Here is a 24262-nt window from a genome sequence, read left to right on the forward strand (position 1 = left end):
GGACAGTGACCTACAGCTCCATTGACCTGGACACTGCAATGTCAATCTTGCTAAGTCGTCCTCGGAGTGATTTGGTGAGTGGTGCTTAAATTAGGATAGCCATCCCACAAGTAATAGCCCAAAACAGCTGTCCTCAGAATCATACCCTATAAGAACTGTAAGGGACTCCCCCATTGCAATCTCACGGGCAGGACAGAGGTGGTAGCAGGTGGATGCACAGATGAAGAAGAGTAGTCTTAGCCTTGAGTCAACATTGAGTACTTCATGAAGTTTCATGGTATGAGGTAGCACCTCCTGATTATCACCTACTAACCTCCCTCAGCTTATGAACTAGTGTTCTGTTGAAAATACTTGGAAGAAAGGTAGAAGGGTGGTGGTGGGCTTCAATGTCCAGGACCAGGAATGATTAGGTAGCATCAATGCTGAGCTGATGAAGCAGCTGACAGAATAAATCTGCAGAAGGTGGGAGGTGAACTACAAGAGGGGAAAACCTCTGTTTATATGGGGCTACATGGAGACCAGGCCAACCTCCTTCTCTGTAAGACATTGGTGACCTTGTGGTAAAGGATATAACCTTGCACCTGTGATTCCAGACTCCAGTAAACAGTTAAAAGTGTGGTTGCAAGGGAACGGCCTTTGTCATTCATCTTAACGAGCTGTGCCTACATACCTTCGGCTGGCTTACAGTGCAGACCTCTTTGAACCCAGTGTTTCAGCTTGCCACTGTACAGGGAAACCATAGCACGTGAACAGAACATAACACAGTCAGGCTACTTAGTCATTGAGCCAAGTGCAAACCAAAAAACAAAGTCAAATATTCAAAAAATGAAATATAGCTTAGGGTATGCAGAGGGAATTACCGGAGATAAAGATGAGAAAGACAGATATAACACTTAAATATGCCTTCAATTAAAAAAAATCAACACCATTTAGACCGTAAGATATAGGAGAATTAGGCCATTAAGGTATGATTCTGCGCCTTGTAAGGCATGAAAATGCCCGACGCAGGCCTCTCATGGTCTGAGTCAACGTTTCCTCCCCCTCCTCCAGGCCATTCAGCCCATTGAGTCTGCTCGACCATTTCATCATGGCTGATCCCAGATCCCACTCAACCCCATACATGTGGCGTCTCACCACATCCCTTGATGCTCCAACCAATCAGGAATCTATCAACTTCCACTTTGAATATATGCACAGTCTGTGGCAGAGCATTCCACAGACTCATCAGTCTTCGGCTAAAAATAATTCCTCCTTCGGTTCTAAAAGGTTGCCCCTCAATTTTGAGGCTGTACCCTTTGGTTCTGGATATTCCCACCAGAGGAAACATCCTCTCCACATCCACCCTATCTAGTCCTTTCAACATTTGGTAGGTTTCAATGAGATCCTCACGCATTCTTCTAAATTCCAGTGAGTACAGGCCCAAAGCCGCCAAATGCCCCTCATATGTCAACCCTTTCATTCCCAGAATCATCCTCGTGAACCTCTTCTGGATGCTCTCCAATGACAAGATATCCCTTCTGAGATAAGGGGCCCAAAACTGTTGACAATGCTCCAAGAGCGGCCTGAATAGTATCACGTAAAGCCTCAGTATCATCTCCCGGTTATTTATTTTCTCACTGAAATGAGACAATAATATTTCTGAGCCACAAGCAGCTGCTCAACAGCAATTATTATTGTGTGTTTTAAACCTCTCTTTACTCTGGCCTACACTAGCGTGAACTGGGTCAAGTTGGGTTAATACAGTATTGTTTGGCAAACGTACTCTACTGATTCAATTTCAACAGCAAATGTCAGTGAAGATTACAATCCTGGAACCCCTGGTGTGGTACAGTGTGTCTGAAAGCAACTCCCAAGTATCGATGTTTACTCTCTACACTGCAGTGTCATTCACTTTTCAATGGTGGCGTGACATGCAATGGTATATGCACCCACCACTTCTCAGGACAGTTGCAATTTTATATATTGTTTCACTGTAACAGTCCTTGCTGAAGCAAACTACTGACTCGGCACCTGCTTAAGCAAGAAATAATAATACAGCATAGGGGGAGGTCATTTCGCTGCTTGTACCTTTTCCAATTTGGCTCACTGCCCCTGCTCTTTCCCCATGGTTTTAATTATGTTTTCTTTCAGTATACATGAAAATAATTTATGACGTCCACTTCACAATTCTTGCTTAGAACATGGAACAATACAGCACAGGCCCTTCAGCCCACAATGTTGTGCCAACCTTTTGACTTGCTCTTCTGGTTTAAGACGATGCTACCGAAGACCTGCGATAGCTCACTGGTGGTTTGAAAGCAAAGGAATTTAATTAAAAACATTACTAATGATACTTCCTAAAAAGGCAAGTTGTGGTGAACTATCACCGCAACGTTGATCTTAATTTTGCAGATGACATAGTCCTGCTCTCTGACCAGATGGAGGAAGCACAGCAGCTACTGACAAAAGTGGAATAGAATGCAATAAAGTTGGACTTCACCTAAATGCTAAAAAGACAGAGTACATGGTGCTTAACTGCGATGAAGGTACTTTCAAGACCGTAAAGAATGATACTATTAAGAAAGTCTTTGACTATAAGTACCTCGGGTCAAGAATGATGAGTTTGGAGAAGGACATAAAGATACGGAAGGCGCTGGCGTGGAGGGCTATGAACGACATGAAGGAAATCTGGAAGTCAAACCTGGCCAGAGGGCTTAAAAAGAGGATTTTCTTAGCAGTCATACAGTCCATTCTCACGTATGGATGCGAGACGTGGACACTCACCAAGACGATGCTAAAGTCTCTAGATGGTTGCTATACACGAATGCTCCAGATGGCTCTTGACATGAGTTGGCAACAGCACATGACGAACGTCGAGCTCTATAACGACCTTCCGATGCTCACCACTAAAATCGAGGTGAGAAGACTGTAACTAGCGGGGCATTGTCTACGCCACCCCGAGCTACCTGCCAGCCTAGTCATCATATGGGAGCCCAAGCACGGGAGGATGAACCCTGGGCGCCCTCCCAAAACTATGGTCAACACGCTCCTAGAAGACAGCGGCGCGGCTAATGTAGATGAACTGAACACACTGATGAGGGAGAGGGAGAAGTGGAGAGTCCGTCATCATGCCTGACGCTGGCCCCCTAGGCCTGAGTCGACGTAGTAGTAGTAGCAACGTTGAAGAGGTGAGCAAAGGCAAAGTGTATTTGCAAGATGCGCCCTACTGGTGTGCTACAAAATTGACGCACTTGGAGTTCAAGCCGTGCTGGTTGTAGTGAATGATTAGGAGATGAGAAGGTGAGATAAAGTTCCAACTAATTTGGGTGCAAAGGTGGATCACTCTGAATGCCAAGAGGTCAAGACAGCTTCTTCAGCAGCAAAATCTAGGCTCACAGCAAATTGCTGGGTGGCGTGTTCCAGGCCCGGAACGATTCGCCGCAGTGAGGCCCGGGTCCCAATGCGCGACACAGTCCGCTCTTTGGACAATCTACATACTGACCCGTATCGACTGGAAAGGCAAAGTGTCAAGAGCTTGGGCAAGTTTGCATCGCTCTGGGTGCCGAGCTGATTTGGAGAGTTCGAGAACAGCTTCTTCAGCAGTGAAATCCAGGCCTCGAGCCATGGCAGGGCCCAGGTCCTAGTGCGAGGTACGATCCGTTGTTCGGACAATTTAAATGCTGGCCCAGACAGACTGGGGGCTCTTCTCTCTGCGATGCTAAGACTATGAGACTGCCCCAGCTGCAGTACTTTGTATCTGTGAACTTTGCTTTGGGCCTTCTCCGGGGATTTGGATCCAAGGGCTCAGTTTGGTTCGGAATGCTGTTGTTGTTGTTGCTCGCTTCCATTGTTTGTATGATTTGTTGTTTTTCTCTTTCTCTGTGTGCATTGGGGGTTGGTCTTGATTTTTTAAAAATTGGTTCTTTCAGCATCCTTGCTTTGGGACTGTCTGTAAGCAAACAAATCTCAAGGTTGTGTAATTTATGGTCATTAATAAATGTACCTTAATCTTACTTTAAGATCATTCTACCCTTCCCTCCTGTATAGCCCTCCAGTTTTCTTTCATCCATATGCCTATCTATGAGTTTATTAAATGTCCCCATTGTATTTGCATCTACCACCATCCCTGGCAGCATGTTCTAGCACCTACCACTCTGTAAAAAAAAAACCAAAGAGCTCTGCAAAAGTGTTCGGCACATCAACGTGGAGTGGACAGCGAGTTTGTAAGTATGGCAGGAGCAAAGGATGTTGGGAGTAGTGAGGGTGGTGCGCAGCAGGACGGGTGTGGGACAGGTGGCAGAGGACTGCCAGGGGTGGGGTGTGGCACCGGTACAGACGCACCCAGCCTTGAGACACCAGGCAAGGTCATTTGATTACAAGCAACTAGTTTATTCATCATTATAGAATGTCTCTTTGGTGCTGCCTGCTCCCTCTCCCCTTCCCACTCTCAGTCCACAACAGAGACCCATATCAGAATCAGATTTATCATCACTCACATTTTTTTTGTGGCAGCAGTACAGTACAATCCATAAAATTACTACAGCACTGTGCAAAAGTCTTAGGCACCCTAGCTCACACACACATTATATAATACATATATACATACATACACACACACACATACATACATACACGAGGCATAATTTTAAGGTGATTGGATATATATACACACACACATACATACATACACACACACCTTAGACTTCTGCACAGTACTCTACCTCTAAAAACCCCCTTAAACTTTCTTCCAATCACCTTAAGATTATGCCTCACATTTCTCCCGAACAACGAAAGTGGGATACAAAAGAAGGTGGGTTACATCATTTTCTTTAATTGTCTTTCAGAGCACTTTGCCTGACCATTATGGCAACAACCATAAAATCATAATTCAAACTCATCAGAAAATTGTGCACATTGTGATTTCACTTAAAGATCCTGCAGTACCTATACATAGGAAGTACTGAAAAATTTAAAGGCTGCTCCATGAACAAAGGGTTAACGGGTCAAATCACTGAACACACATTCATCCTGATAATAAAGCATTGTGACCTTGCTTCAGTTTTGAACTTAAATATCTGATAATTACAATAAAACGAGGGCCAGTCAAACTGGAAACAAAATCATATTTAAATCATTTCTGAAGTATTTTATACAATGATCAATTGTAAGCAAATATGAAACAACGTATAACTGGATAGAAAGCTCCTTTACAAGGTTCAAGTCTGAGGTCAATCCCTTTTAGGAAGGAGTGGATATTCAGTCATCAGCAGACCTTTCTCGTACAAGGCAACGGCTAAGGAGATCTGTAGAAAGAAAGGAAGCACATGGTTGGATGGTTAGAGATACTTCCTGACTGTAGTTTCCACATGTAAACCAAACACCAGTAGCAACACTATGATAGCAGGGCTGATTCGCTGAGAAGTTATGACTCGATTTGCAGGGGGACAGGAACCAGAGTGCCAGAGCTGACAGTGTGGCTGGGGTGAAAATAAATGATGTTAAAAGTTCAAGCAAAGCCGCAAATAGAAAGGTTGTGAGTGGTGGTAAAAATCTTCTGAGGTGTATATATTTCAATGCTAGGAGTATTGCGGGGAAGGCAGACGAGTTGAGGGCATGGATTGACATGTGGAATTATGACGTTATAGCAATTAGTGAAACTTGGCTACAGGAGAGGCAGGACTAACAGCTTAATATTCCAGGGTTTCGATGTTTCAGATGTGATAGAGGCAGAGGAATGAAAGGTGGGGGAGTAGCATTGCTTGTTAGGGAAAATATTACAGCAGTGCTCAGGCAGGACAGATTAGAGGGCTTGTCTACTGAGTCCTTATGGGTAGAGCTGAGAAACAGGAAAGGTATGGCTACATTAGTGGGGTTGTCTTATAGACCACCCAATAGTCAGCGAGAATTGGAGGAGCAAATCGGAGAGAGATAGCAGGCAACTGGAGGAAACATAAAGTTGTGGTGGTAGGAGATTTTAATTTTCCACATATTGATTGGGACTCCCATACATAGAGGTCTAGATGGTTTAGAGTTTGTAAAATGTGTTCAGGAAAGTTTTCTAAATCAATATATAGAGGTACCAACTAGAGGGGATGCAATATTGGATCTCCTGTTAGGAAACGAGTTAGGACAAGTGATGGAAGTGTGTGTAGGGGAGCACTTTGGTTCCAGTGATCATAACACCATTAGTTTCAACTTGATCATGAACAAGGATAGATCTGGTCCTAGGGTTGAGGTTCTGAAATGGAAGGAGGCCAAATTTGAAGAAATGAGAAAGGATCTAAAAAGCGTGGATTGGGACAGGTTGTTCTCTGGCAGGGATGTGATCGGTAAGTGGGAAGCCTTCAAAGGAGAAATATTGAGAGTGCAGAGCTTGTATGTTCCTGTCAGGATTAAAGGCAAAGTGAATAGGAATAAGGAACCTTGGTTCTCAAGGGATATTGCAACTCTGATAAAGAAGAAGAGAGAGTTGTATGACATGTATAGGAAACAGGGAATAAATAAGGTGCTTGAGGAGTTTAAAAAGTGCAAGAAAATACCTAAGAAGGAAATCAGGAGGGCTAAAAGACATGAGGTTGCATTGGCAGTCAAAGTGAAGGATAATCCAAAGAGCTTTTACAGGTATATTAAGAGTAAAAGGATTGTAAGGGGTAAAATTGGTCCTCTTAAAGATCAGAGTGGTTGGCTATGTGCAGAACCAAAAGAAATGGGGGAGATCTTCAATGAGTTTTTTGCGCCTGTATTTACTAAGGAAACTGGCATGAAGTCTGTGGAATTAAGGGAAACAAGTAGTGAGATCATGGAAACTGTACAGATTGAAAAGGAGGAAGTGCTTGCTATCTTGAGGCAAGTTAAAGTGGATAAATCCCCAGGACCTGACAGGGTATTCCCTCTGACTTTGAAGGAGACTAGTGTTGAAATTGCAGGGGCCCTGGCAGATATATTTAAAATGTTGGTGTCTATGGGTGAGGTGCCGGAGGATTGGAGAATGGCTCATGTTGTTCCGTTGTTTAAAAAAGGATCAAAAAGTAATCCTGGAAATTATAGGCCGGTAAATTTGACGTCAGTACTGGGTAAGTTATTGAAGGGAGTACAAAGAGACAGAATCTACAAGCATTTGGATAGACAGGGACTTATTAGGGAGAGTCCACATGGCTTTGTGTGTGGTAGGTCATGTTTGACCAATCTATTGGAGTTTTTCGGGGAGGTTACCAGGAAAGTGGATGAAGGGAAGGCAGTGGATGTTGTCTGCATGGACTTCAGTAAGGCCTTTGACAAGGTCCCGCATGGGAGGTTAGTTAGGAAAATTCAGTTGCTAGGAATACATGGAAAGCTAGTAAATTGGATTAGACATTCGATCAATGGAAGAAGCCAAAGAGTGGTAGTGGAGAATTGTTTCTCCGAGTGGAGGCCTGTGACTAGTGGTGTGCCACAGGGATCAGTGCTGGGTCCATTGTTATTTGTCATCTATATCAATGATCTGGATGATAATGTGGTAAATTGGATCAGCAAATTTGCTGATGATACAAAGATTGGAGGTGTAGTGGACAGTGGGGAAGGTTTTCAAAGCTTGCAGAGGGATTTGGACCAGCTGGAAAAATGGGCTGAAAAATTACAGACAATACAGTTTAATGGAGTTTAATACAGACAAGTGTGAGGTATTGCACTTTGGAAGGACAAACCAAGGTAGAACATACAGGGTAAATGGTAAGGCACTGAGGAATGCAGTAGAACAGAGGGATCTGGGAATACAGATACAAAATTCCCTAAAAGTGGCGTCACAGGTAGATAGGGTCATAAAGAGAGCTTTTGGTACATTGGCCTTTATTAATCAAAGTATTGAGTATAAGAGCTGGAATGTTATGATGATGTTGTATAAGGCATTGGTCAGGCTGAATCTCGAGTATTGTGTTCAGTTTTGGCCACCAAATTACAGGAAGCATATTAATAAGGTTGAAAGAGTGCAGAGAAGGTTTACAAGGATGTTGCCAGGACTTGAGAAACTCAGTTACAGAGAAAGGTTGAATAGGTTAGGACTTTATTCCCTGGAGCGTAGAAGTATGAGGGGAGATTTGATAGATGTATATAAAATTATGATGGGTATAGATAGAGTGAATGCAAGCAAGCTTTTTCCACTGAGGCAAGGGGAGAAAAAAAAAGGGGGACATGGGTTAAGGGCGAGGTGGAAAAAGTTTAAAGGGAACATTAGGGGGGACTTCTTCACACAGAGAGTGGTGGGAGTATGGAATGAGCTGCCAGACGAGGTGGTAAATGCGGGTTCTTTTTTAACATTTAAGAATAAATTGGACAGATACATGGATGGGAGGTGTATGGAGGGATATGGTCCATGTGCAGGTCAGTGGGACTAGGCAGAAAATGGTTCAGCACAGCCAAGAAGGGCCAAAAGGCCTGTTTCTGTGCTGTAGTTTTTCTATGGTTTCTATGGTTTCCTGACATATGCCAGGAAGGTCACTGAAGTGGCCTGCCTTTCTCAGGGAGGTGGGATCGGTGCCTTGGGTTCTCACTGCAAAGCCTCGATGAGCTAAAGCCATTTGTGAGGTTGCTCGACCAATATAGGACCACAACTGCATGTTTGAACCGTTGGCTGACATGAAGTCGTCAAGGTAAGTGCGGAGCCACAAGATAGTGGGAGGTAATCAGCTTCCGTAGCAACAATGCACAACACAATGTCAACAATTCCAGGAAAGAGAATGGGAATAAAAAGTACTGGCAAGAAAACTAAGAACACTGATTTAATCACAAAATTTTACCTCCAGTCAGCACAGAATATGATCAAAAGTGATTGGATGAATTGAAACAATATGCATTCCCACTAATAGAACTGACCTAATCAAAAATACTGTTACCAAGACTTCATAACACTATGGAAACCAGAATTAAGACTTTTTATTCCGTCTTCCCGTCTAAACAGAATGTCAGTGATAACACTCCTAAGCTATGTTCCCTCTAAGCTGTGCACGCACACACACGTTATTCAACCAGTGCACAAAGGAAATTAATGTACGCACAAGAGGCTAGTTACCTAAAATAATGTAGTAATTAATAATTATACTTATCAAAAATAATCTTTTAGCTAAACGTTTCTGTTAACTAGTTAGTCAGTTTTTCAAATACCACAATGCACGTCACTAATTTACATCACCTCACCTTCCCTGTTCCAGTTTGTACAGCTGCATCACGGTGACAGCCATCTTTGACGGAAAGTGTTCATATCGTAAAGTTTAGAAAGAATCTGTTTCAAATCCTGTAGATAGCTTACTAAGTTTTTATTGAGAAACATCAGTCAAATGACCCTGTGGCTAAATATTGTCACAAGAAATTGATAAACATCACATACAAAGTAGCTTCACAGGTTTTAAGTGATGTCTTTGATGAACTGGCTGCACTGTGCAAGATTCTGCAAAAGAGTGGCCTGACACCGACTGATTCACTTCATTTTGCACGAGGCAAAATTAACAAGATAAGAAAGCAGTATCTGGGAGACAGCGTTTTGTGGAGCGACGAAGTTAAAGTTTTGCTAAGCCACCAACGTGAAGAAAACGTCACAGTAGATAAAAGTTTGCTGTTGACTTTTATAAATAGTCTTTGTGTTCATTTAGAAGAAAGGTTTCCTGAAGATGAGGTACAAGAATGGTCAGCTTTTGATTTCTCCGCAATTGCAGATTGTGACTTCACATTTGGCGATGAACAAGTTAATGCCCTATGTCTAAAATATCATGATTAAATATTAATGATTTAAAATTTTCTGTGTGAGAAAAAATTAAATCCAAACTGATTTCAAACTTCGCTCAAATGGTGGCATTTGTACTTCAAAATGAACAGTTTTGAGACCTTACACAGTTGATGGACATTGGGGGAACCTTTCTTGTGTCTAGTGTGGACTGTGAGCGAGGTTTTAGCCCAATGAATCAACTCAAAAACAAGCTGAGAAACCGTTTAGGTGACTGTCATTTGGATATGTTAATGAGAATCAAAAACTGTCAATTGGATGGAAGTTCTATTAGTCTAGATAGAGTTTACAAAGAATGAGTAAATGCTAAAGACAGAAGAGAGAAAAAATAACTGAGTGACTTAAATATGTGTTATTTTGTTGTTATTCTGTGTAGTTTTATGTCAAATATTTTGTAAACCTACATAAACTGTGCCACGTGTGCATTCAGTGCACACATACTTTTGTCACAGGAAGAAACTTTGCACAACATAAGATTTTTGCGCACATTACTAAAAATCAGAGGGAACATTGCTCCTAAGCCTGCATCACTGAGCAACGTTCTCACCCGAGCTAAGGGTTCGACTCCCACTCCAGATGCTTCAACCTGTTAGGAAGTCACACCAGAGCAGGACTTTCGCAGTGAACAGTCAGGCCCTGGGGGCTGTTGCAGAACAGAGGGAGTTTGGTGTACATTTGGTTTCCCTGTATGTGGTATCACAGGTAAATGGGGAGGTGGCATCCTGGCCTTCATGAGTATATTAGTTGGGTTGTTGCAGTTTTACAAGACGTTGATGAGTATTGTGTAGAGTTTGGGTTACCTTGTTATAGGGAAGACATTATTAAGGCGGAAAGAGTACAAAGAAGATTTATGAGAATGTTGCCAGAACTTCAGAGCCCAAGTTATAGGGAGAGGTTGGGCAGACCAGGATTTGGGATTGCAAAAGAATTTACAGAGATATATACAAAATCATGAGGAGCATAGATAAAAGATTAAAGAAGCTTTACTTGTCACACATACATCAAAATATACAGTGAAATGTATTATTTGTTCAACAACCAACGGAGCCTTGGGATTGTGCTCAGGGCAACCCGCATGCTTTCAGCGCCACCACAGCATGCCCACGACTCACTAATCCTAACCGCAGCTCTTTGAAATGTGGGAGGAAAACGGAGCATCCCGAGGAATCCCACGCAGTCTCAGAGGGAGGGGGGCTATTACAAACTCCTTACAGGCAGCTGCAGGAATTCAACTCCAATCGCTGGCGCCGTGAAGCGTTACACTAACCACTATGTGACCATGCCATCCATAGAGATAGTCTTTTTACCCCAGGGAAAAGGAAAATGGCACAGGTTGAAGGCGAGAGGGCAAAGGTTTAGAAGAGACCTGAGGGTCTATTTCTTCACTGAGGGTGGTGTCTAAGCAGGACAAGCTGCCAGAGAAAGTGGCTGTGGCAGGGACAGAATCAGACTTACTTATTATCCCTGAATTACATGATGTGAAATTTATTGTTTTGGGGCAGCACTACAGTGCAAAGATATAAAATTGATCATGAATTAGAAAATAAATAAATAGTGCAAAGAAGAAAAATGACATGGTATTTGGACAGGAAAATGGATGGAAAGGGTTGGAGGGATATTGGTCAATGTGGGCAAATGAAATTAGCTTAGATGAGCATTTTGATCAGCATAGACGAGCTGAGCTGCAGCCTGTATCAGTGATGCATCACTCTCGTCTCAGCCTACCACGACTACGGAAGTAGCGAACTGCTGAAGGTGCCGCCTTTCCAACCTGGGGTCCACAGACCCCTCAGATCCATGGCATTGAAAACCCCTGACATAGGCCCTTGCTCCCAGTTGGTGCTGTAGTTTTAAACAACTCTCTCAAATAAGCGCAGCAGTCCTAGTGACCTGGCCAATAATTTCCCTCTGCTAAATACAAGCCAAAGTTTACTCATTCTATTGTTAGCGGGAGATTGCTGTGCTGAAACTGGCTGCCGAGTTTTCCAACTTTACAACAGCGATTATGCTTAAATATTTTCTTGGTTGTGAAGTTCTCCAGAGCTTCCTAAAATGGACGTGAAAGACATTTTGTAAATGCCTCTAGATATCAGATGATTTGAAATGACTGCTCCATGATTGTGTATATAAATGGCCAGTGTGGCAATGAACAATAAGCCTAGAAACATCTGGAGGTGTAAGCATCAGTCTGTGCTGAGATTGCTGATCTTAACAGGGACAGTAGTTGAAGCATTACAATTGGCCTTAATGTCACACAGCTGTGGAAAAAGGCTAATGGCCAGGACACACTCAGTGAATAACACAGAACACAAAGAGGCCACCTGGCTTATTGCGTCTATGCTGGTTCTTTGAAAGGGCCCCACTGCTGTTTTATACCCCTTACAGCCTCCAAACCTTTTTCCTCTGTGTGTTTATCCAACTCCCTTTGCAAAGAAATATTTTATCTGCTTCCTCCACCCTTACAGGCAGCATATCCCAGGCCACAACACATTGTGTAAACGACTTCTCCACTCCCCTCTGGCTCTTTCGCCAGTTATTGTAAGCCTGTGTCTGCTGGTTACTGCATCTTCTCTAAAAAACTGTTTCTCCTCATTTAACCTGACAGAGCCCTTCGCAGATTTGAACAGCACCACTGAATCTCAAGTTTTTCTTCTTCTTTAGAGCCCATTCCATTGGATCCTATGGAACAGAAACAGGCCCTTCGGCCCACAGTGTTCATTCTGACTGCTGTATTTGCCTCTCCAGCTTCTAGAAGCAAATGTGGGCAGGGCTCCGAATGTCTGGGATTGACGATGAATGCTGCTGAAAGGTACATTGAGCAGTATAGCACAGGAGCAAAAGCTTCAGCACATAATAAGACCATAAGGCACAGAAGCAGAATTAGGCCATTCGACTTATGGAGTCTGCTCCACCATTCCATCATGGTTGATTTATTATCCCTCTCAACCACATTCTCCTGTCTTCTCCCTGAAGCTTTGATGTCCTGGCTAATCAAGAAACTATCAACCTCTGCTTTAAATATACCTAATGTCTTGGTCTCCTGTGGCAATGAATTCCACAGGTTTACCATCCTCTGGCTAAAAGAAATTCTTCCTCATCTCTGTTCTCAATAGATGTCACTCTATTCTGAGGCTGTGCCATCTGGTCCTAGATTCCCCACTTTAGGAAACATCCTCTCCACATCCACTCTATTTAGGCCTTTCAGTATTTGATAGGTTTGAATGAGATCCTAAACTCCAGCGAGTACCAACACTGCAGACTCTGAATGGCATAACAATGCGCTCTTTCCAGCAGCAAATCAGTGGTGGTGCTGGTGACGAATGTTGGTAGTTTTGTGCGGTGTGTGGAAGGTTGTTGAGAGTTACAATGGGCCATTGAGCTGGACTGAGAAGTGGCAGATGGGAGTTCAACCCGGAAAAGTGTGAAGTGATTCAATCTGGAAAGATAACGGCAGGATTCTTAGCAATGAAGAGGAACACGCAAGGGACCTTAGGGGCCCACATCCATAGATCCCTCAAAGTTGTCATGCAAGTTGATAAGGGTTGTTAAGAAGGTGTTATGGTATGTTAGCCTTCGTTAGACGGATGATTGTATTCAAGAGTCATGAGGTAATTTGCAGCTCTATAAAACCCCGGTTGGAGCACACTTAGAATATTGTGTTCAGTTCTGGTTGCCTCATTATAGGAAGGATGTGGAAGCTTTGGAGAGGATGCCGAGGAGACTTACCAGGATGCGGCCTAGATGAGAGAGCATCTCTTATGAGGATACATTGAGAAAGCTGGGTCTTTTCTCTTTGAAGCGAAAGAAAATCACAGGTGACTTGATAAGAGATTGCATCAACAGCCAGACTTTTTCCAAGGGTAGAAATGTCTAGTATGAGGAAGCATTGATGGAAAGTATGGGGGAATGTCAGTGGTAGTTTGTTTGTTTGTTGTTGTTTGTTTTTTTTTAAATAGAGAGGGTTGTGGGTGCATGGAACTAGCTGCCAGGGATGGTGGTGGAGGTAAATACATTAGGAACATATGAGAGACTTTTAGATAGGCACCTGGATGAAAGAAAAGTGGAAGGTATTGTGGGAAGGTTGGTTTAGATTAATCTTAGACTAGGTTATAAGGTTGGCACCACATTTTGGGCTGTGGGGCCTGTATTGTAATGTTCTCCGTTTTTTTCCCCACAAATGCCCGCTGTCCTCCCAGGGCTCTAGCTACTGAGGAGAGAAGGGTTTCCGCTCTCCAAGCTGAGTGTCACGAAGAGCAGATTGATTGCAAGATTTGACATGGTAGATACCAAGATATTTACCTTCTGGTGGGAAATCTAGAGCTGGAAGACACAGCTCAGGATGATGTATTAGACACTTCAGAATCAATGAGGAGAAATTTCTTCTGTCAAAGGACTGCAAATTTCAAAATTCTCCAACAAAACTGTGTAGAATAAAGTATATTCAAGTTGACACTGGCTTCAGTGGGATCAAGGGCTATTGGGGCTGAGCAAAAAAGTGGATTTGAGGTCGAGATGAAATCAACAACAATCTGACTGGGTGGTGCAGCAGGCTCAAGAGACCATATTGCTGCTATTACTTCTTGTAAAGCTCTTACTTAGCCTACTTAGAACGGACTGCTTATGTATACTCAAGATGGCTACCTATTGATTTCCTGATGGTACGACAGTTCTTTCAATCCCAGTTAAGATCAGATACTGAGCACAGAACTGTCACTTGAGATCTCTTTCCTACCTTGTCATCAAGATTTCCAGCAGGAAGACTATCAATCTTTATAAACTGTGGGTACGAGCAAAGCAAGAGCTCCACCCCATCTGCGAGCTGGAAGAGAAAAGGGGCAAGTTTATATTCACAGAAACGTTGATAATTATTCAGTTCTTTCAAACACAGCATCTTACACTTCCACCTCCGTTATTACTCATATGAACAAAACAAATGGCTAGCATGCTCAGACCATTATTTGTCCGGCCACAGACACAAACTGCTGGAGGGAAGGAGCTGACATTTCGGTTTGAAACTATTCATCAGGCCTCAGCCTGAAACATTGTCTGTTTATTTCCCTCCATAGGTACTGCCTGACCTGCTGAGGCCCTCCAGCATTTTGTGTGTGTTGCTCCAGATTTCCAGCATCTGCAGAATTTCGTGTGTCTGATTTGTCCAGCCACATTGTGCAGATGCTCAACATTTGAAAGAAAATCTCAACAGAAAATGAAGGAATATTTACTGTTCTTTTTAAATATAATTGCTAATGAACTCAAGACAATCATCTTACCTCTGGATCTATTTCAATGCATTTATTTTCCTCCTTGTGGTACTCTCTAGAATTTTCAATGCTATAATAGAGCAAAATGCTACCATTCTCGCCACATAACCTATGGAGAATGGACAAGAGAGACACATCTGTCAGCATGTATGAGAAGTCTACATGGGAGAAATGACAACTGCATTTAGTATTATGTTCAAGCATAAAGCACCCTTGAATGTCTCATCTAGGTCAAGAGAATTCAATTTTTGAGAAATCTATTGCAACACTTCCTCATATGTCAACCCTTTCAAACCTGGAATCATTCTCGTGAACCTTTCCAATGCCTGCACATCTTTTCTGAGATAAGGGGGCCAAAACTGCTCACAATACTTCAACTGTGGTCAGACCAATGCCTTATAAAGCCTCAGCATTACATCCTTGCTCTTATGTTCTAGTCTTCTAGAAATTAAAGCTAACACTGCATTTGCCTTCCTTACCATTGACTCTACCTGCAAGTTAACCTCCATGGAATCCTGCATGAACACTCCCACATCCCTTTATATCTTAGACTTTTGAATTTTATTCCAATTTGGAAAATAATCCGCACCTTTATTCCTTCTACCAAAGTGCATGACCATGCACTTCTCTGCACTATATTCCATCTGCCATTTCTTTGACCATTCCACCAACCTGTGTAAGTCTTTCTGCAGACACCCTGCTCCTACAGCTATCTTTTTAACATCCACAAACCTGCCCACAAAGCCATCAATTCCTTCGTCCAAATCATTGACATATAATGTGAAAATAAGCAGTTACAACTAATGTGAAAATAAGCAGTTCCAACACCTCTCCTGCGGCACACCAGTAGTAATCGACAGCCAATCAGAAAAGGCCTGCTTTATTCCTACTCTTTGCCTCCTGCCAGTTAGACAATCTTCTATCCATGTTAGTATCTTGGGCTCTTATCTTGTTAAGCAGGCTCATACGTGTCTCCTTGTCAAAGACCTTATGAAAAATCAACTAAACAACATTCACTGACTCCTTTGTCTATCCTGCCTGTTATTTCCTCGGATTTGTCAGGCAAGATTTCCCCTTAAGGAAACCATGCTGACTTTGGCTTATTTTGTCATGTGCCTCCCAGTACACTGAAACTTCATACTTAATAATAGACTCCAACATTCTCGCAACTACTGTCAGGCCTATAATTTCCTTTCTTTTGCCTCCCTCTCTTAAAGAGTGGAGTGATATTTATTATCGTCTAATCCTCCAGAACCATTCCAGAATCTAGTGATTCTTGCAAAATCATTTCAATATCTCCATAATCTTTTCAGCTACCTCCTTCCAATCCCTGGGGTGTCCTCCATCAGGTCCAGGTGACTTAACTGTCTTAAGACCTTTTAGCTTCCCAAGCACCTTCTCCTTCGTAATAGCAACAACGCACTTCTGGCATTCTGCTAGTGTGTTCCACAGTGAAAATTGACACAATTATTTATTAAGTTTATCTGCCATTCCCTTGTCCTCCATTACTACCTCTCCAGTGTCATTTTCCAGCGGTCCGATATTCACTCCTGTCTCTCTTTTACTATTCATACATACCTGAAAAAACATTTTGTATCCTCTTTTATATTATTGGCTAGCTTACCTTCATATTTCATCCTTTCTTTCTCTATGACTTTTTAGTTGCCTTCTGTTGGTTTTTGAAAGCTTCCCAATCCTCTAACTTCCCACTATTTTTTGCTCTCTCTATTGCTTTTATGCTATCTTTGACTTCCCTTGTCAGCCATGGTTGCCTCATCCTCCCTTTTTGGGATGAATCTTTCCTGCACCTTCCAGATTGTTCCCAGAAACTCCAGTCATTGCTGTTCTGCCATTGCCCCTGCTAGTGTCCCCTTCCAATTAACTTTTGGCAGCTCCTCTCTCCTGCCTCTGTAATTCCCTTCACTCCACTATAATCCTAATATATTCAATTTTAGCTTTTCTTTCTCAAACTGCAGGGTAAATTCTATCACATTATGATCACTGTCTCCTAAGGCTTCGATTACCTTAAACTCCCTAATCAAATCTGGGTCATGACAAAACACCCAATCCAGAACTGCCGTTCCCCTGGTGGGCTCACCCATAGGCTGCTCTAAAAAGCCATCTCTTAGACATTCTATAAATTCTCTTTCAAGATCCACTCTGCGTATTGAAATCCCCCATGACTATTGCAACGTTGCCCTTTTTACATGCCTGTTCTAACTCACATTGTAATGTGTAGCCCACATCCTAGCTACTGTTCAGAGGCCTGTATACAACTCCCATCAGGGTCTTTTTACCCTTATATTTTCTTAACTCTAGCCACAAGAATTCTTCACCTTCCAATCCTATGACATCTTTCTAAGGATTTGATTTCATTTTTTTTGACCAACACAGGCATCCTGCCCACTCTGCCTACCTGCGTCCTTTTGATACAAGTTGTATATTTGGATGTCAAGCTCCCATGTATGATCTTCTTTCAGCCATGTCTCAGCAATGCCCACAACATCATACTTACTAATCTCTAACTGCGGAACAAGATCATTTACCTTGTTCCATATACTGTTTGCATTCAAATATAACAACTTCATTCCTATATTTGTAATCTTTTTTGATTTTGGCCTCCTGTTATACTTTTTAAGTCATCCCACTGACTGCAATTTTGCCCGATCATCTGCCTGTCCTTCCTCACAGTCTCACTACACAGGGCGTCTAGCTGTTTACCAACTATCTCCTCCTCCTCAGCTCTGTCACTCTGGTTCCCATCCCTGCCAAATTAGTTTAAACCCTCCCAAACAGCTCTAGCAAATCTGTCCACAAGGATATTAGTCCCTCGTGGGTTCACGTGTAGCCTGTCTTTATTTTAGTTAGGTCATACCTTCCCCAGAAGAGATCTCAATGATCCAGAAATCTGAAACTCACCAATTCTTCAGCCACACATTCATCTGCCAGACCATCCCACTTTTACCCTCACTGGCGCATGGCACAGGCAGGAATCCAGAGGTTAACCCTGGAGGTCCTTCAGAATGCTGATCCAAGACATCCCTGACCCTGGCACCTGGGAGGCAACATATCATAGAACATAGAACAGTACAGCACAGTACAGGCCCTTCGGCCCACAATGTTGTGCCGACCCTCAAACCCTGCCTCCCATATAAGCCCCCACCTTAGATTCCTCCATATACCTGTCTAGTAGTCTCTTAAACTTCACGAGTGTATCTGCCTCCACCACTGACTCAGGCAGTGCATTCCATGCACTAAGCACTCTCTGAGTAAAAAACCTTCCTCTAATATCCCCCTTGAACTTCCCACCCCTTACCTTAAAGCCATGTCCTCTTGTATTGAGCAGTGGTGCCCTGGGGAAGAGGCGCTGGCTATCCACTCTATCTATTCCTCTTATTATCTTGTACACCTCTATCATGCCTCCTCTCATTCTCCTTCTCTCCAAAGAGTAAAGCCCCAGCTCCCTTAATCTCGGATCATAATCCATACTCTCTAAACCAGGCAGCATCCTGGTAAATCTCCCCGGTACTCTTTCCAGTGCTTCCACATCCCTCCTATAGTGAGGCGACCAGAACTGGACACAATACTCCAAGTGTGGCCTAACCAGAGTTTTACAGAGCTGCATCATTACATCGCAACGCTTAAACTGTATCCCTCGACTTATGAAAGCTAACACCCCATAAGCTTTATTAACTACCCTATCCACCTGTGAGGCAACTTTCAGGGATCTGTGGACATGTACCCTGAGATCCCTCTGCTCCTCCACACTACCAAGTATCCTGCCATTTACTTTGTACTCTGCCTTGGGAGTTTGTCCTTCCACACTCCTCCGGGTTGAACTCCATCTGCCACTTCTCAGCCCACTTCTGCATCCTATCAATGTTTCTCTGCAATCTTTGACAATCCTCTACACTATCTACAACACCACCAAACTTTGTGTCATCTGCAAACTTGCCAACCCAGCCTTCTACCCCGACATCCAGGTCGTTAATAAAAATCACGAAAAGTAGAGGTCCCAGAACAGATCCTTGTGGGACACCACTAGTCACAATCCCCCAATCTGAATGTACTCCCTCCACCACCACCCTCTGCCTTCTGCAGGCAAGCCAATTCTGAATCCACCTGGCCAAACTTCCCTGGATCCCATGCCTTCTGACTTTCTGAATAAGCCTACAGTGTGGAACCTTGTCAAATGCCTTACTAAAATCCATGTAGATCACATCCACTGCACTACCCTCATCTATATGCCTGGTCACCTCCTCAAAGAACTCTATCAGGCTTGTTAGACACAATCTGCCCTTCACAAAGCCATGCTGACTGTCCCTGATCAGACCATAATTCTTTAAATACCCATAGATCCTATCTCTAAGAATCTTTTCCAACAGCTTTCCCACCACAGACGCAAGGCTCACTGGTCTATAATTAGCCGGACTATCCCTACTACCTTTTTTGAACAAGGGGACAACACTTGACTCCCTGCAATCCTCCGGTACCATTCCCGTGGACAACGAGGACATAAAAATCCTAGCCAGAGGCTCAGCAATCTCCTCCCTTACCTCGTGGAGCAGCCTGGGGAATATTCCCTCAGGCCCCGGAGACTTATCCGTCCTAATGTATTTTAACAACTCCAACACCTCCTCTCCCTTAATATCAGCATGCTCCAGAACATCAACCTCACTCATATTGTCCTCACAGTCATCAAGTTCCCTCTCATTGGTGAATACCGAAGAAAAGTATTCATTGAGGACCTCGCTCACTTCCACTGCCTCCAGGCACATCTTCCCACCTTTATCTCTAATTGGTCCAACCTTCACTCCTGTCAACCTTTTTTTCTTCACATAACTGAAGAATGCCTTGGGGTTTTCCTTTACCCTACTCACCAAGGCCTTCTCATGCCCCCTTCTTGCTCTTCTCAACCCCTTCTTAAGCTCCTTTCTTGCTTCCTTATATTCCTCAATAGACCCATCTGATCATTGCTTCCTAAACCTCATGTATGCTGCCTTTTTCCACCTGACCAGATTCTCCACCTCACTTGTCATCCATGGTTCCTTCACCCTACCATTCTTTATCTTCCTCCTTGGACAAATTTATCCCCAACATCCTGCAAGAGATCCCTAAACATCGACCACATGCCCATAGTACATTTCCCTGCAAAAACATCATCCCAATTCACATCGGCAAGTTCTAGCCTTATAGCGTCATAATTTGCCCTTCCCCAATTAAAAATTTTCCTGTTCTCTCTGATTCTATCCTTTTCCATGGTAATGCTAAAGGCCAGGGAACGGTGGTCACTGTCCCCCAGATGCTCACCCACTGAGAGATCTGTGACCTGATCCGGTTCATTACCTAGTACTAGATCTAGTATGGCATTCCCCCTGGTCGGCCTGTCCACATACTGTGACAGGAATCCATCCTGGACACACTTAACAAACTCTGCCCCATCTAAACCCCTGGAACTAATCAGGTGCCAATCAATATTAGGGAAGTTAAAGCCACCCATGATAACAAACCTGTTATTTTTGCACCTTTCCAAAATCTGCCTCCCAATCTGCTCCTCTGTATCTCTGCTGCTACCAGGGGGCCTATAGAATACCCCCAATAGAGTAACTGCTTCCTTCTTGTTCCTGACTTCCACCCATACTGACTCAAAAGAGGATCCTGCTACATTACCCACCCTTTCTGTAGCTGTAATAGTATCCCTGACCAGTAATGCCACCCCTCCTCCGCTTCCCCCCCCCTTTAACCCTTTTAAAGCACTGAAATCCAGGAATATTGAGAATCCATTCCTGCCCTGGTGCCAGCCAAGTCTCTGTAATGGCCGCTACATCACAATTCCAAGTACGTATCCAAGCCATCAGTTCATCACCTGGGTGTCTCTTTCACATCCACAGAATCTGCTGCCTGCTCGTCTAATTATGGAATCCCCCATCACTACTGCTTCTCTCCCCTTCCCTCCTGAGCCACTGAGACAGACTCAGTGCCTGAGTTCAGGTCTTTGCAGCTTCCCCCTGTTAGGTCCCCACCCCCAACAGTATCAAAAAGGTATCATTGAGGGGAATGGCCACAATGGTACTCTGTACTGGCTGCCTATTTCCTTCCCCTTTCGCGACAGTCACCCAGGAATCTGCCTCCTGCAACTTGGGTGACTACCTCCCTGTAGCTCCTATCACTCCCTCATTTTCCCGTGTCAGCCAAAGGTCATCCAGCTGCAGATCCAGTTCCTTAATGCAGTCTCTAAGGAGCTGCAGCTCAGTGCACTTCCTGCAGATGTAGTTATCAGGGTGACTGGAGGTCTCGCAAAGTTCCCACATCTCACACGAGGAACATAGCACTAACTCTGGACCCATTCTCAGCACGCTACCTACATACAAACAGAGAGGAAAAAACTTACTGTAAACCTACTCAGAACTTCTGCCTGGAGGCAGAATTTTATAAGGGAACTATTCAATAACACCAGAGTAGAAGCTACCCTTGCCTTTGGTGGTGCGCGCTTTCAAAACTATAACAACTTCTGGCGGATGAGTGGGTGGGGAAGAAGTGAGAATATTGCTAATTCTGCATGCTAATTCATCCTGTGAAGTCACATCCTCAGTTTACTTACCCTCTGGTGAAGAGAATTTTCAATTTTATAACTTTCATATCAGTATAAACCAGGAAAATATTTTCAGTGTGAGATACTTTCTCTTTGTCTCTATTTATTTCAAACTTAAGGAAACAAGTTTTCATTTTAAAACATTTTCAGCAAAAGGACACCAAACCAGTCAGGTAGCTGAAAGATCTGAAAGCACATCCTACCAAAAGTCCAACCATCCACAACAAACAGGTAAGAAGATTTCTGCAAATAATCAGCAAAAATATAATCTATACTTGATTTTTTTTTTTTAAAAACTTAAAGTTCAGGGTGATGGGGTGGAGATACATCTCTACCAGAGGTGTAAGGTCTAAGGTCTAAGTTCCTCTGCTAACCTGCAGGTCTCCCTTGAGCAAGGTGTAGCACCTGCTTAACCCCCACTCAGGGTCATGTGAAGCCATGGAAGCAGGTGGTGGATGGTTGAATGAATACCTGGTGCATATCACAGGTCCTGGCTACGTGACTACTGACACCAGGCAGGCAATCTCTAAAGAGTATTGATAATGGCTGAGGTCACCCGACTCGTAAAGACACTGCCCAGAAGGAAACAACAGCAAAACACTTCTGTAGAAAACTTGTCAAGAAAACGCATGGTCATGGAAAGACCATGATTCACCCATGCCACATGACACAGCACACAATGAACAAACAAACAAAACAAAATTAGCATTTGTGCTCCTAAGCATTTTCAATGGTAGAGTTTTGATAAATTGTACTATTCAGGAAAAAATAAAATTTGTGTGTAAAAGACTCTTCCAAAAGAGTTCTTCAAGACTGGCTTTATTTGTGAAAGCTGATTTTTCTGATCTTTTCTATTGATAATTCGCATCCACTACACTCTCAGGTGTGCAGCCTTCGATATGTATTCACTTTTTACCAACAAATTATTACTTGAGATTCTACTGATAGAATTTCCCTCCATAGGTTTTTTCCTTCCCTTTAACTCAGCAACATAAAATAATTGATTGAATACATTTCTTTCAGAGAGGGCCTAGTGTTCTAATACACAAAGCAAGAACATGAGCAGCTGTTCCTGTCCCTGAGATACAGTTGTGATAAATGACTAAAATCTGCAGCATCTGTGTAACTCCTGTATGAAACAGTGACCACAGAGCCTGAGATACAGGACCAACAAAACATTGAGGAACCAATGTGTGTGTGTGAAAGAGAGGGAGAGGAAAAGAAGGAGCAGAGGAGCAAGAGGGGCAGCAAGGGGGGGGGAGGAAGAAAGAAAGAGGGAGAGGAGAAAAACTGCAGGGAATTACTTTTATTAGGAAAATAGTGCTAAGGAAGTTGATGGGATTGAAGGACAATAAATCCCAAAGACCCAACAGCCTCCATCCCAGGTATGTAAGGAAGTGGCCCCAGAAATTACTCAGAATATTGTGTTCAGTTCTGCTTGTCTCATTATTGGAACAATGTAGAAGCTTTAGACAGCGTACCGAGGAGGGTTAGCATGATGTTGCCTGGATAAAGAGCATGGTTTATGACAACAGGTTAAGCGAGCTAGGGCTTTTCTCTTTGGAGCGAAGGAGGACGAGAGGCATCTATGTTCTGCAGGCTACCGGTGCAGCTGTGTGTTTCATGATATACTCTCTCTAGTGCTCTGATGCAGTGGTTTTGACGTACTCGTGTTCCTCCCACCTTGAACACCCCATGATCAAATGCTGACCATTCTATTTACCAAGAGTGTTCTACTCCGTTATCCTGAATCCAGTTTACATACCACCATTAGCCAACTATAATTAGGCACTTGAGGTTAGCCGGCACCAAACAAGAAACAGTCCACCCTGACACATATTTTGGGAGTTCAATCAGGCTTGTTTGAAGAAATCTGTGCCCTGTTACTATCAGCATATTACCTATAGCACCAGAAGTTCCAACACACTACACCACTGCTCTACAAGGATAAGGAATGACTTCCGGCCCATGCCCAGACCATATTTTGGGAAATCTGATCACTTGGCGGCCTTCTACCTACATACAGGCAGAGGCTAAGGAGTAAAGCTCCAGAGATTAGGGCAACAAAGAGGTGTTCTGGGAGACCAAGGAGTAGCAATGGGATTTTTTTTTGAGTCTATGGACGAGGCTGCGTTCAAGGACTCATCTGTGGATCTGAATTAATACACCGCAGTGGGCACGGACTTTATAAAAACAGTCGTGGACAAGTGTGCCCCCACAAAATCATTCAGTCTCCCCCAACCAGAAGCCCGGGATAAACCACGAGATCTGCAATCTGCTGCGGACCAGATTAGAGGCATTCAAGTCTGACCAAGAAAGTTACAAGAGGTCAAAGCCACCTCACGGGCAAAGTGGCAATTCTGGACTAAACTTGCATCAATGAAGGATGCTCGACAGCTGTGGCAGGGTTTGAAAACTATCACCCCTTACAAAGTGAAATCAAGTGGCGTAGGTGACAACAGGGCTTCATTTTCAGATGAGCTCAATGCCTTCTATGTTTGCTTTGAACATCAAAACATGGAGGAACCTTCACAGCACCCAATGATCCTGCGATTTCAGTCTCTGAAGCCAACATGAGGACATCCTTCAGGAGGGTGAACCCATGGGTAACATCTGGTCCAGATGGATTACCTGGCTGAGTACTAAAGACTTGTGCTGATCAACTGGCTGGAGTGTTCA

At 43.4% G+C, this 24262-nt stretch overlaps 1 protein-coding gene across 2 annotated transcripts in view; it reads right to left on the reverse strand.

Moving 5' to 3' along the window:
• Positions 1-4789: 4789 nt before the first annotated feature.
• The window catches only part of riox1 (ribosomal oxygenase 1), a 92830-nt gene continuing 73357 nt past the window's right edge, over positions 4790-24262 (reverse strand). Inside the window, exons 13-15 of one of the 2 annotated variants that reach the window (XM_072264863.1) lie at positions 15001-15100; positions 14463-14549; positions 4790-5282 (exon numbers count right to left, since the gene is read on the reverse strand). In XM_072264863.1, coding sequence (XP_072120964.1) covers positions 5208-5282; positions 14463-14549; positions 15001-15100 — 262 coding nt within the window. In that variant the 3' untranslated portion in view covers positions 4790-5207. Of the gene's footprint in view, positions 5283-14462; positions 14550-15000; positions 15101-17902; positions 18047-24262 lie in introns of those variants that run through there. The other variant, XM_072264864.1, reaches the window with a different exon arrangement.

Source organism: Mobula birostris, chromosome 8, assembly GCF_030028105.1.
Source record: "Mobula birostris isolate sMobBir1 chromosome 8, sMobBir1.hap1, whole genome shotgun sequence".
Lineage (NCBI taxonomy): Eukaryota > Metazoa > Chordata > Chondrichthyes > Myliobatiformes > Myliobatidae > Mobula > Mobula birostris.